This window comes from Carcharodon carcharias, chromosome 2 (genome assembly GCF_017639515.1).
Source record: "Carcharodon carcharias isolate sCarCar2 chromosome 2, sCarCar2.pri, whole genome shotgun sequence".
NCBI lineage: Eukaryota > Metazoa > Chordata > Chondrichthyes > Lamniformes > Lamnidae > Carcharodon > Carcharodon carcharias.
In genome coordinates, this window is record NC_054468.1 from 185,194,089 (window position 1) to 185,208,957 (window position 14,869).

At 40.0% G+C, this 14,869-nt stretch overlaps 1 protein-coding gene across 2 annotated transcripts in view; it reads left to right on the forward strand.

Annotated features, from left to right (window-relative positions):
* The window catches only part of rps6kc1 (ribosomal protein S6 kinase polypeptide 1), a 218,955-nt gene that overhangs the window by 181,647 nt on the left and 22,439 nt on the right, over positions 1-14,869 (forward strand). The window contains exons 14-16 of one of the 2 annotated variants that reach the window (XM_041174600.1): positions 2,112-2,194; positions 2,291-2,386; positions 6,063-6,667. In XM_041174600.1, the coding sequence (XP_041030534.1) occupies positions 2,112-2,194; positions 2,291-2,386; positions 6,063-6,173 (290 nt within the window). In that variant the 3' untranslated portion in view covers positions 6,174-6,667. Of the gene's footprint in view, positions 1-2,111; positions 2,195-2,290; positions 2,387-6,062; positions 6,668-14,869 lie in introns of those variants that run through there. The other variant, XM_041174609.1, reaches the window with a different exon arrangement.

Consider the following 14,869-nt stretch of genomic DNA (forward strand, 5'->3'; position numbering starts at 1 on the left):
TGCAGTCCCATATGTAAACAGGGAGAGGTACTGTGGCTGCAACAAGGTTCCATTCTTTTAATGCACAATTAGGATGCAACCATGCTCAGATCACGCCAACTATCCTGTCAGCAGTGTGTACCATCTACAAGATGCACAGCAGCAACTTGCCAAGCCACCTTCGGCAACACTTTCTAAACCCACAACTTCTACCACCTAGAAGGTCAAGGATAGCAGATGCATGGGATCACCATCACCTGGAAGTTCCCCTCCATCCTGGCTTGGAACTATATCGCCATTCTTGCATTGTCACTGGGTCAAAACCTGGAACTCCCCCCCTAACAGCACTGTGAGTGCAACCTGCACCACACGGACTGCAGTGGTTCAAGAAGGTGGCTGACTATCAACTTTTCAAGGGCAATTAGGGATGGGCAATAAATACTGGCCTTGCCAACAACCCTCATGTCCCAAGATAAAAAATAAGTTGAATGGCTGGCCCTTTATAATGTTGGAAGCTGGCAATGAGTAGGGCAGGGCATTCACCGAACCTTTGTGGGCCAACTTTGTGGAACATGTGTTAAATCAACCTGAAAGGCTGTTTGACGTCATGATTTTTCCATTCTGCATGCTTCTGATGCATGGTACATCTGTTTTAGTGCCCTTCCAAGTGTGGGACGCTGTGCAGGCTATCTTAGAAATGGCCGGAAGTTTTCTGCAAGCCATTTTGAGTGCCTCTGACTCTGGTATTGCCAATTCAGCAGCATTGCAAAGCTGAATTTTTCAACCGTTATTCTTTTCAGTGCTAAGATTTATATTTCTGGCAACTTCTTGGAGATTTTCAGACAAATGAAATATGTACTTTGTATGAAATTGACAATGAAAAATGAACCATAAATACATTAGTGTTTATCCTATGATCACTTTGTATGCCTCTGGTTCACTTCCTCTATGCAATAGAGCAAAATAATCCTTTCACTTCAAAGAAATTGTTCTGTTAACTAAATCAGGGAAGCAAACCAATTTGTTCAGGCATATTTGAGCCTTATGTAAATGAAACTCAGTATCTCAACTAATAGGGCAGTTACACTATACAATTTGTGGTGGTGTGAAATAGTTTCTTGCATGCAAGAATGCACAGAACTTTCTTTTCCCTGGCTAGGGTGAAATGCACTGCCAGAAAAATAACTTGCCTATACTTCCCAGAGCATTGTTCCGGGGTAATGGTGTGTGGGTAAGTGGGGAAACCATTGCTGGATATGCGCTGCTATGTTCACATAGGAAAGAGTGGAATCAAACAAAGGCAGCCTCTTTAAGCTGGACAATGGAGGACAGACATTGGAAGAGAATGGTGTGATTAACTGTGTCAAAGGCTGCAGAGTGCTTCAGGAAGTTGAGGCAAGATAATGCACCACAATACAATCACAGAGGATGGCATTTGTGGCTTTGATTAGGGCCATATTAATGTTGTATTGGGGCTGAAACCCATCAGATTCAAATATGGAGTTGTCGGAGAAATGGGCACAATTTCAGAGTCACCATTACATTCAAGGACTTGGGGAAGAAAGGTAGATTGAGATGGGTTGATAGTTTCAAAAACAGAAGGATCAAAGATTTATTGTGTGGAGGAGAGCGTTGACGGTAGTTTTGAAAGGGAGCCATTTACAATAACAGTTAGTATAAGGGTTCATGAAGGAACATTGGGTGTACCTTAGTGCGAATTTAGACAAGAAAGCAGATGGGTTGCATGGAGTAGGAGAGGATGATGGGGAGATTGGGCAACACAAAAAGTGCAGCTTCAGGATGAAGGAGGTTAGGGCAGGGGGTTGATGGAGACTGGGAAGGAGGTTTTGGCTGTGTGGTTAAAAGAAAGTGGGAGATCTGCAAAGGCAGCTGAACAGATGGTCTCAGTCTTAGTGATAAACAAGTCCATGAGGAGCTGTTGACTGCAAGGACGGATGGGGCAGGAGAGAGGGGTAGCCAAATCAATGTCTGCAGGAAACATGGCATCAGACACCATCATGGTGCAAAAATTACTTAGGTAAAAGAATCTTATATTGATGCCTAATGAGGATTCAGGCCAGAACTGTGTTAAAATACTGCATATTAATATGTAAATTATTTTCTACATTTAGAGGTTGGTGGGATAGCAGAAGAAACTGAAGCTTGTGACTGGTGGAGTCTTGGTGCAATTTTGTTTGAACTCTTCACTGGAAAAGTGAGTATAGCAGGGTTGTGAGCTGCAGTGCATATTTGAATTTTTAAGTATGTCTAAATAATATTCAATGATGGTGGCTGATTTTCTTTGTTACAGCCTCTGTTTCAGTGCCATCCAGCTGGAATAAATACACACACAGCTCTAAACATGCCAGATCACATGTCAGAGGAAGCCAGATCAGTGGTGCAGCAGGTAATCTGCTATTATAATGAAATTCTGCAGAATAGAAATTTTAAGGATTCGTGCTTTAAAGGAGCAGTGCCTTTTTGTTTTGGATACATGGAGGAACTGAGGAAGATCCCTGTTGTGGGGGAGTAAGAATCTTCCTTTCATTTCCATTGTGATTTTCTTTTATTTGCATTTTTTCTGCCTCAGCAATTTTCTCCTGTCTCCTCTACCCTGCTAAGGGCAGTGACTCATGCTGGCTATGATATCAGCAGCTTTCCTATACTTCATATGAGGGGCCGTTCTTCATGTGTGAGTCTAAATGTGGCGTATGAACTGATTACTTAATGGTGAGGAGATCACAGCCAAGCTTGATCCTTCTTACCCCAAGTCCACATGTGCCCAGTTTCTGAGAGGAGTTACTGGTTAACAATCTGCAGTTACTTTTATTTCCCTCCACTTCTTAGCCCAGAAAAATTAAGATCAATTGTAGCACCTTTCTCCCTGCCCAAATTCAGATCAGCTAACACTCACAGGCTCGAGATTGAATAGGAATGGTTGAATTCCACAATGTCATATTGTGGGGATTCTTGATTTTGGGAAGTGGTCTGTTTTTATTGTGCATATGTATTCAGATGTAGGGGAGAGCACCGATCAAGCTTCCCAGTTTGACAGTAATGAAACCAGACCCCCTTCAGAACGCTGTGGAATTCAATCGTCCTTAATCTGATTTCACTGAGGCAATGAGGAGGGCTTTTACAAAAGGTCTTAATTATTCTGGGACAAGCATTGCCTGTGGGAAGGACTATGAATGTTCCTGTTTAAATATTGGTTGACTTTTATTTTGCACCTGAGATGGAGAAAAATTGGAGGGTAAATTTTAATAATAACAATAGTTGCATTGTTTGCCTGAATTTTCCTTTCCATGTGGAATAAGCTGTTTAATAAGGGATTGAAGGCAAACCTTGACTGGTGGTTTTGTACTTATACCCACTCAAAAGAAAGAAAAAAATGGCACCTTTCATGACTTCAGAATCTTAAAATGCTTTACAGCTAATGAGGTACTTTTGAAGTGTATCCATTGTTACAATATAGGGAAGTGAGGCAGCTAGAAGGTGCGCAGCAAGCTCCCACAAACAGCAATCCGATAATGACCAGATAAATTGTTATAGTGATGTTGGTTGAGGGATAAATAGTAGCCAAGGGAGGGCTCCCTTACCTGTTTCAGAATAGTACCTTGGGATTTTTTACACCCACCCGAAAGGCCCAGTGGAGCCTTAGTTTAACATCTCACCTAAAAGATGCCACCACTGACAGTGCACTGCTCCTACAGTACTGAACTTAAGGGGTGGCCTAGTTTATGTGCTCAAATTTCTGGAGCAGGGCTTAAACCCATGACTTTCTGACTTACAGATGAGAGTGCTACCACCGTACATGACTGATGCTACAATGAAGCATTTAATTTATCAATTTGAAAATCTCAAGTAATGCTGCTCTCAGTAAATTCCATTTACCTCAGCATACATAAACTTATAACTGTTTGGTTCTGATTTTCTGTTTTATTATCCAAATTTCAATAGATGGCCAGTATTTGCGTAAAATGATTTTGGTGACCCCAAAGAGTTTCAGTTTTTTTTTTGGAAGTTTAAAAAAAATTAAAATTGTAACTCCTGCCAAACAGTACTATGCATTTAAAATAAGCGTGGCTATTTGAAAGAACAATTTCTTCAGCACAGTTAGGTGAAGCAGGAATGTATTATCTCTTTACACATTTCCTTAGGATAAATAATTGTACTACACACTATAAATGCATTTGATAATTGACAAATAAGGCATTCTGAACTTCTGTCTTCTACTGATGGAATACTGTAAAGCATAGATAGTTAAGCGAACTGCTTTTTCCACACACTTCACAGCAAGAAAACAAATTGCACTTAACTCAGCTGCTAAATACAGTTATAAAGATACAGAATAAAAATTTGGATATGCCCCCTATTTTGTTCTGGTGCTTGTGTTTCTCTTTACAGACTACGCCACTTTAAATTGTCTTGTTTAATGTATGGATTTAGTTCCATTGATTTCTGACTTTCATTTCCTATTCAAAATAAGATGTTCTCCTTGAGCTCTTAGTTAGAATGCACAGCCATGGCCTCTAAATACTTAAGTATGTACCAGCTAGTTAGTAATGTTTGCAATTTTATGAATAACTTCTAAGAAAAGTAAATTATTTAAGAATAATTTGCTGCTATCTACACAATTTAGCATAATAGCAAGAGTGAAATGTCTAAACCCAGTGAAGGCTGGTTGTGTTAAGGAGAGTGCTGTTGCAAATTCCTACTTGGTTCTTAAGTGGGATTGGTTACAAGTTGATGCGCAACACATGAATAAGCTGTAAAACTTTTTGTTGATAATATTGCATATAATTGAGTATTGAAGGTGGATTTAACATGGCAGGGTTTGAAGTGTTGATAATTATAATAATCAAGAAAGATGATATTAACTCAGATATAGTGATGACTGGATTTATCTGCACTGGAACATAATACCTGGGGAAGAGAGTAGAGAACAAAATGAGTTAGAAGTGGAAAGTGCAACATTATAGAGATCTTTGCAAAAGTGCTTGGACACAAGGTTGAAAGCAAATGACTGGAAGGTAGTCAATGTGATTCCAGTCTTTTTAAATGGATCAAAAGCATAATTCTGGACCTGTAATTCTGATATCTATAATGAAGTCAGCTACAGAGGAAAGTGATCAAAAGCACTTAGCAAGAGTAGGGGCAACTAATCCAAGACAACACCCATTTCTGAAAGGCAGGCTTTGCCGTACAAATTTATTTTCAAATGACTCGACAGAATAGGTGATGAGGGTAAGCTGGCGGTTATTGTTTATCTTATCATTCAAAAAATATTTGATAGGATCTGTCATCTGAATTTCTGAGGTGTGAAAGCTCATGGGATCCAAGACGATAGATATAAATTGAATTACTGGTCGCTAGATAAGAAGGTGTACTGTAGATATCAATTGCAGTAATTTCATTTAGAGCAGTGACAAGACAAGTGCCTGAAGAATTGGTTTTGGAACTTTCGCCATTCACTTGTGATAGTTAAAAATAACCTGAATAGCATTATTAAAGCTGAATATCTAGTTATGTGAAGAAGTCTGTTCCAAGCAGATGGATGCTGCTCTAAGAAATCTACAGGCACTTAATGGCTGGGCACATAACAGCAAATAATGTTGAAAATATGAATTAATCCATAAGTGTAATTTTATTACACAGTGGATGGAATGTGCTGAATTAAAGTGCATTGAAAAATATTTGGGTCACCAGTTGACCAATTGTGGAAAATATTTTCATTCAGACATAAAACAATAGTATGTACAGGTAGATTCTTACAATATAATCCAGGAATACTAAAGTAGTACCAATAAAACATTATTGAGATCACACTTGGAGTGTATTGCCCACTGTTAATCAGTGAGAGAGGAATTGATGTAGATTCAAAGAGAAGTAATAAGGATGACAGATTTTAAATCAAATTAATTTTGGAGTTATTGCAAGAAAGAAAAGGTGTTCTTTAGCTTTTTAAATCATGAAGGGGTCAGTGTGGTGAGTAAAAATATAGAATGCATATATTCAGCATCTGTAGCAGAATCATTTCCACTGCAGGATATGTGTGATACTTTTGTCTTCCTCATCTTTAGCTTTTGCAGTATAATCCCAGTGAGAGGCTTGGTGCTGGTGTGTCAGGTTTTGAAGATATCAAATCACATCCATTCTTCAGCACAATGGACTGGTCCAGAGTAATGAGGTAAAGAACTAATGCAAAGGAAGCATCGTCATTACTGCACTAATCAAGATTGTACTTCAGGGTGCGCACACCATGCCAATTCCCAGGGAATGAGACTGCCGTTCCATCATTTAAGTAGTGAATTGTTTAACTGCTATTGGGCAAAAAGAACAACTTGAATTTTGAAGGACTATTTTGTTATGCGTAAATTTGCATTACAGGCACCTCAGGTGCTGTATTCTGGATCACGTTGCAGAATCTGGAATGACTACTTCTGTGAATAAATGTATATAAAATAGGAAAATCCAGCAAGACTAGAAAAGCATTGTATTCTTTATGTACACAATACCTATTTATTTATAGAACATAGTTTGTGGTGCAGTAACATATTGGATTTAGCTTGTCACTAATGAGGGTAATTTCTGCTGACTATTGTTACTAATTACTGTTCTTATTACATGAACCAATTAATTGCAGGGTATAGATTAGAACCATCTAAATAAAGTGGTTTACAAATTACCTACAATGGAAATTTGTGTTTTTTCCTAAACAATGTGACTTTTTTCACAATATAATTCAAGGATGAATTCTTGATCAAAATACATTTTAGAAATTAAATGTCTACATTATTCATACCAGACCAAAGTACTTTATATTTTCCCACACACGGGTCAGCAAACATGTTGAGAAAGTATCACCATTCATGGAATTACTACAGCTGAGTAACATGAAGCTCTAGGGCCTAAATCCATAACTACCTGTGGAGGGACAATTGATTTTAATACATTATCGGCACGTCCCTCTTATTTCCAGAAATACTACTGCTGTAAAGTTTATATAAAGCTAAGCTAGAACGAAATGTCGTAAGTTGGTCATTGAGGTCTCTGTTCAATAGATGAATTTTACTTACAAACCTATCTTCATCATTTTATATCATAGCAATCTTTACATTTATCTATAAAACTACTTTTTTCTAAATTTTGTGTCTATTGAGGTGAGGGATGTAAAACACACTCTGTTCTGATCTAAAAATGTGATTTGACCCCAATTCTGGAAAAGCATCAATGGCATTTCCTTTTGTTTAAAAATCAGACATTCTGTGGCCTTCCTGAGTAAGATTACCGATTAGTGTTGTCACTACGAATTGTATTAAAGGGCATTTTCAGCACCTTTATGGCCAGTGTGAAGCAGAGACTCACTCCACCAGTCTTGGATCCGAAAATCAGACAAAAATCTAGTGTCTTAACTTACTGCAGCACATAGCCCAGAACTATCAAAGGGCCTAGAAATAGTTCCAATATTTTCCAAAGTGACTATACAGCTCGTTAAAAATTACATTCTTGTGCAAAGCTAAGAAGCTAATTTTTGTACCAAAAATTGAAAAATACCAAAATCAGTTGGAGAAGTACTGTCACATGACAAATGGTAGCACTCCCCAGACCTAAATGGAGGTATCAGCTTTGGTTCCAGCTCCAGCTTTGGATGATAGGGTTCTTTTGCTGGAGTCATCATCTCCACAGTTACAAGTTGGTGCAGCTCCAGCCAACCATGATGAATTAAGTTTTGTTTAAATATGTAGGGGCAGCTAAAGAAGACACAACAGAAACTAATATTTCAATTTGGGTAATCTAAAAAAAAATCAATTTTAACTCGCTTAAAAGAAATATTCTTTTCTCGCAGACTGATCATTAAATTTCCATTTCAAATGCTTCACCCCTTGACATTATCATTCACTTGCATATACCAGTATATATAACCTTTCAGAACTAGAGAATAATGGTCCATTTCTAAACGATTTTGAGCAGTCGTTTATTTGCACAGAGGAAACATGTATTGCTTCCCTTAGGAATTCTGTGGCTAAGGTTTGGATGTAAAGGCATGTGCAAGTATAGATCATATTTGTCTGTAGATGATTAACCCTTTCTTTGCCCCAGGGTATAAGAGTGTTCATACTCCTTTGACTGCACTCTTTAAAAATATAAATGTTTTTGTTAACCTAATATGAATAGAATATCTGCAAATGAATCTAGAGGTGGAGATTATTTTGCAATACTGCTCAAAGATATTGGGAAGATCAAACATTGGTAATTTTAGCGCCTACAATTATATTACAGTCCAACTGTTGATCATTCTGAACTTCCCTTCACAGAATAGTAAAGATTAAAATGAATTATTTGAAAAGGAGAATGCAGCTAAATAAATAATTCTGTATATTCCAATATTTTAAATGCCTCACCACCACCAGAGCTGTTGCAATTTGACCAGTGTTTTTGACTACCACCAAAGCCAGATGTCCACAAAAAGATGAAATTTCACTACTATCCTTAGTTCATTTCAAGTTACCTTACAATACATCAAATGTGGTCCATTAGCAGATTAATTCCTCCTTTGTTTCTAAGTTGTTGATTTCAGCAAATGGAGTCACATAGAAACATGCTGTTCTTTCCCAATTTCATTACCCTCTGTGACCTTAGGTAGCCTTGTATTTTATGTTTCAGAGCCAGCATCACTAATTACCCTATTAATGACCCATAGTCAGACGACAGTCTTCGACAGGGTGAACATGTTAATTGACTATATTTTAAAGTGATAATTGACCAATGTGTAATTTTATACAGGCACTTCTGCCAATGAAATTATCATCTGGCTAACAAAAGTCACATCTAATTTACAAGCTGACTTTAATTTTTAAGTTTCAATAATTATAACCAAGCTAGTTAAAAGTGATCAACCAATATGTTCATATTTTGATTTGGCAACCTTGGAAATAAAGCAAAACTTTAGTATCAAGCATAGGCTCCCTAATAGGAGTTCACAACGAAAATTCAGGAGCTCCAGCTATTGTTCATCTGATTTCTTCCATCTGTTACTAATTTTTTTTTGATTAACTGGTGTGCTATTTTTATGCTAATAAATAATTTACAACAATAACTGTTTTTCTTTGGGAAACTGTGACTTTTATTTTCTAGAACTGGTGGTTCCTCAGTGTGAGTTAATATTTGCAGGGAGTCCCCAACAGTAAGTTCCCCATACAGAAAAGTTTGAAAAACACTGGCGAGAAGGGAAGTACCAGGATCTTGCAGGCTGTCGATTTTCCCCTACCACCTCCACAGGTTTGCAGTAAGCAAACTATGGAAGGGTAATAAATTGGTACAAATTGGTAGATTAACACATGCAAATTTAATCCAGGCCAGATTGACAGGATAAAGATTTCATTTCTTTGTAGGCTGATAGGGTGCTACATCCATTGAGTTGGCAGTGTCAATCCTGTTCCTAGCAAGCGATCGGTCAGCAATTAATAATTTAATTCAGAAGGCCAGATTTTATGGTCAGTAACGAACACCATTTGTTACACTTGCACAAGTTCTGTGCTCCTGCCACATCCAGACGTGAATGGTGGTGGACAATTAAACAACTTACCAGAGAAGGAGGCTCAACAAAAATAACGACATCAGTACAAAAGACAAGGCTGAAATGTTTGCAAACACCGTCAGGCAGAATGCCAAGTGGGTCATCTATCTTGAGGTCCCCAGCATCACAGATGCCAATCTTCAGCTGATTTGATTCGCTCCATGTGATATAAAGAAAAGGCCGAAGGCACTGCATACTGCAAAGACTATGGGCACTGTCCACATTCTGATGGTAGTACTAAAGACTTGTGTTCCAGAATTAGCTGTGCCCCTAACCAAGCTGTTCCAGTACAATATCTACAACACTATCATCTACCTGACAATGTGGAAAATTGCCCAGGTATGTTATGGCCACAAAAAGCAGGACAAATACAACCCAGCCAATTACCGCCCCATCAGCCTACTCTTGATCATCAGCAAAGTGATTTAAGGGGTCCTCAACAGTTCTCAAAACACTCTTAGACAGCAATAACCTGCTCACTGATGCTCAGTTTGGGTTCCGCCAGTGCCATTCAGCTTCTGACCTCATTAGAACCTTGGTCCAAACATGGATAAAAGTGCTGAACTCAAGAGGGGAGGTGGGAGTGATTGCCCTTGACATCAAGGCAGCGTTTGAGTGTTGTATCGAGGACTCCTAGTGAAACTGAAGTCAGTGGGAATCAGGGGTAAACTTTGCACTGGTCAGAGTCATATCTGGGTGACTTCAACTCCAACAACACTCAAGAAGCTTGACACCATTCAGGACAAAGCAGCCTGCTTGATTGGCACCCCATCCACCACCCTAAACGCTCGCTCCCTCCACTACTGAATCACAGTGGCAGCAATGTGTACCTACACAATATGCACTTTAACAACTAACCAAGACTCCTTCGACAACACTTTCCAAACCCACGACCTCTATCACCTAGAAGGACAAGGGCAGCAGCTGCATGGGAACACCACCGTCTGCAAATTTCCCTCTAAGCCACACACCCTCTGTGACTTGGAAATATATCACCAGTCATTCACTGTCACTGGATCAGAATCCTGGAATTCCCTGATAGCACTGTGGGTGTAGCTACACCACTTGGACTGCAGTGGTTCAAGAAGGCAGTTCACCACCACCTTCTCAAGGGGAGTTAGGGATGAACAACAAATGCTGGCCTAGTCAGCGACACCCACATCCTGTGAAAGAATATAGCACCTTTTGTGCTGAAATATCACAAGATATCTTACATGAAGGGCTACTGCTTTGTAGACAAAGATTCTGAATCAGTGACATTCCACAAGCTTGTGATTGTTCTGGAGCTTCTATGAACAATACGCTGCCTCTTGGTGATAAAGGTTGAGGGAAGTTTATGTTGATCAGGACAGTAATATAAAAGCAAAATATTACAGATGATGGAAATTTGAAATAAAAACAAAGTGCTGGAAATAGGTCTGGCAGCATCTGTGGAGAGAGAAACAGAGTTAATGTTTTGAGTCGAATATGACTCTGATTCCCTGCTGTTTCTGGTATTTTCTGTTTTTATTTATTATGTTGATCAGGACACTCTAAATAGTGAGTGAACTCTCAGGAGAACTCTCTAAATAGTGCTGTGGAACTTTTACTGTCTATCTGAACCACTGAAACAGACATCAGTTTCTGTTTTGCAGCAAAATTTGGGTCAAAATTGGTATGTAGAGCTTTTAAATACTAAAATGTGTAAATTAGGGGCCTAATGCCTGTTGGAAGACAAAATACAAACATTTGTTGGTGATGAGCTGGACTGACATTGGGGCAAACCCACCCAGGACTGTTCAGCCACCCCTATGGTCACCAACAAGAGGGAGGTCATTTAAGAAAAATGTTCCCATAGAGACGTCACAGTTTGCCCAGCCAACTCCAAACCCCCCCTCTTGGTATTTACTTGGGCCTGAATTTTCAGCTCAGCAAGCGGGCGAGTGCGATCGGTGGGCCCGAAAGCAGTTGGGAAACGGACCGCCGCCCACGATCAGCCCTCAACCATGATTTCACGCTGGCTGGCCAATTAACGGCCGGCCAGTGTGAAACGCACGTTGGAAAGCACAGCCCTGCCGGGGTGGGCAGTGGGAGGATGGTGGGTGATAACATTTCCACAGGCGCGGGCGAGCGCTGTGTGGAGCCTCCCTGAAGGCAGAGAGCTGCCTCTGGGAGCTACAGACCGGAAACCATGAAATAAAGTTTTGAAAATCAGGGGGAAAAAAATCCAAGCATCACAATCAGGCACCTGAACATATAGATGATAAAAATGCTGCGCACAGATTGTTATTTTTATTTTATTCAATAATAGAATCCTCTTCCAACCTTTGGATGAGGTTTGATGGAAAATGCAACATCCGCCTGGCCGATTTGCCCATCCACCAACCATAAGGTTGGACAGGCCACAAAAAATCGGAGACAGTTGCGCTGTTAATGGGCTTAATTGCCCTCTTAATTGTTGGGCGTGCTTCCAACTTCTGTGTGCACCCGCCGAGTGAAATATTGCGCGAGATGACGTCGGGACGCTCGCCCAACATCTTGTGCGATTTTACCCCCGATTGGGTCGGATGCACACCCACCTGCTGGATGTAAAATTCTGCCCCTGAAGTCCACAGCTGGTGAGGTAGGCGACCTGGCCTGAAAACAGGTCTAAACCAAAATCTACCATTGTTGTGCAAGTTGAGCATTCAGTTCCAACCTGACTCTTGAGAGATCAGTCTAAGATTTCCTGATGTACTCTGACATTGCTCTGGTTTGTTAGAGCATCAAATCTAAATCTGGTGCGCTCTTGAACCTGGTTTAAAAAGTGCCTGCAATTAATTTATATGTTTATAGGCAGTGCAGGCACTGCTATTTACCCTGGTTAAACATTTAATATTCAATTACTGCAAGAGAAGACTTCTGCATCTGTATCAGCAAGCATATGTACAGCTTATACATGCCTCCTGAATGGAAGAATTCCAGGCAGTGTAAACACTGGCAAATCTTAATGCAACACTCCCTTAACACTGCATTAGAGTATCAGACTGGAATATATATTCAAGCCAGGCCCATTATCTGGGATTTGTTTTTAACAAATTCAAAAACTCAAATGAATTAGTTATGAATTGCTTGGAAGTAAATACCTTTCATTCGTGGTGCTTTGACACTTAAATTCCCCATTAACAGGAATAATAAATTCTTAACCAGGCAAAGCTGAACAGTAGCTTCAAATATACTAACACAATCTGCAAGAACTTGACAACTCAAAAACAGTGCTCACTATAGCCCCTGAGACTTATAAGACATTGAACATGCATTGTGGCAATTGCCACAATATAAGTTGCAGGCGTGTTCAACATTCTGTTATTTGTGCATTAGAAGACTGTCAAAATTTGTGGCATTTTCTCTTAGTCCTTGCAGAGAAGTTGTGGCTGTGATGGATAATGGTTTCCTGCTGGCACCCTTGTTCCCCTTTCCTTGCTGCAGTTCATCCTGGCATTCCTCTTTTCACAGTTGTGATCTGGAATACATTACCTGAAAGGGTGATTCAATAGAGAATTCAATTCAAAAGAGAATTGGTTAAATACTTAAAGGAAAATAAATTACAGGGCTACAGGGAAAGAGCAGGGGAGTGGGATCAATTGGATAGCTTTACCGAAGAGCAGGGACAAGCACAAAGTGCTGAATGGCCTCCTTTATGCTGTATCTTTCTATGATTCTTTCCCTAGAGCAAACCAGCTCTCTTCACTGCCTCATCCTCAGTTCCTGCCAGCACTTTTCTCCACTTCATCAATTCATACTACTAACCCCTTGTTATCTTCCCTGATTGTGATTGTGACTTTTCTCTTTGCCCACTCAGTGCTACACTCAATTCCTATCATCTACTTCAATTGCTTGATGTAGGTGAAAATCATTACACACTGTAGGTGAGAACTCCTGTGTTGTAGGGGAGCCAAGTTGTACTATTAATGATAGAATTGATCAGCAGACACTTCTTGGGTGGAAACTCTATGTTTATTTACAATATACTCAGCAGCAACTACACGTGTGCTTTCAACTCCAACTCCAGCTCTACACTGACGGCTGAGATCACCCATGCTACTGCCCTACTGGTAACTACAGATCATGTGATCTTCCTTGACAAGCATTATTCTTAAAGGTACATTACACACTAAATAAAACCATAATTACTACATTCCTCCCCCTTTAACTTACCAATACATATATTCACAAGTACATATTTTTCAAGACACATAATATTTACAAGTTCAGTGTTTCAGCTGGTTTCCTGGTACGTGTGGAATGCCGCAGCTCCAAAACTTCAGATTCTTTGTCAGGAACCTCCTTTTCCAGAGTTGCCTGAACATCAGGTGCTTTGGTGGGCACTTGCAGTTCTGTATCCTCAACTCTTAGAGGAACATCAGGCATGTCAGTCCTGGGATGATTAATCTCAACAGGAAATGCTGACCTGGTCATGGTCACTGGTGGTACCAACTCTTGGTGATCTGTACCTCTCTTCCTTAACTGGTTCACATGTTTACAGATGATCTGGCCTTCCACCTCCATGTGGTAAGATGGAAGTCCAGTCACCACACTTATTTCACCCAGTAACCACTTTGGTCCTTCCCTGAAATTTTTCACATATACCAACTCTCCCATGGTAAATTCCCTCTTGCGACTATGCCAGTCGTGTATAACTTTCTGGCCTCCCTAACTACTTTCCACCTTTTTCTCTAAATTCAGCATTTTTAAGCTCAACCTTGTCCTGAGACAGTTTTTCAACAATAACTCCGCAGGTGTTGTTGTGTGAGGGGTAGTCCTATAATGAGAAAGAAAGTGTGCTAGCTTAGTTGTCAAGGAATTGCCAGTTAGCCTTTTCATGTCTGCCTTGAATATTTGAACTGCCCTGTCTGTTTGAGGAAGGGTGGTAAGGTGCAGTTTTCACATGAGTGATACCGTTGAGGCTGATAAATCATTGAAACTCAGCACTTGTAAATGCTGTGCCATTACTGGAAACAACTACTTCTGGTAGTCCATGAATGGCAAAACTCTGACGTAGTTTCTCAATTGTAGCAGGCGACGTTAGCGACTTCACCTCATATATGTCCAACCATTTTGAATGGGCATCGACATTGAGCAAAAACATTGTTCCCAGGAAAGGTTCTACATAGTCAATCTATAACCACACCCAGGGTCTACCTGGCCACTCCCCTGGGTGTAACGGAGCTGTCACTGGCAACTTTTGCAGTTGCTGACATTGCACACAGTGCTTTACTAAATATTCTATTTCACCATCCCTCTCAGGCCACCATAGATAGCTGCGTGCTAAGGTCTTCTTAGAGGATATTC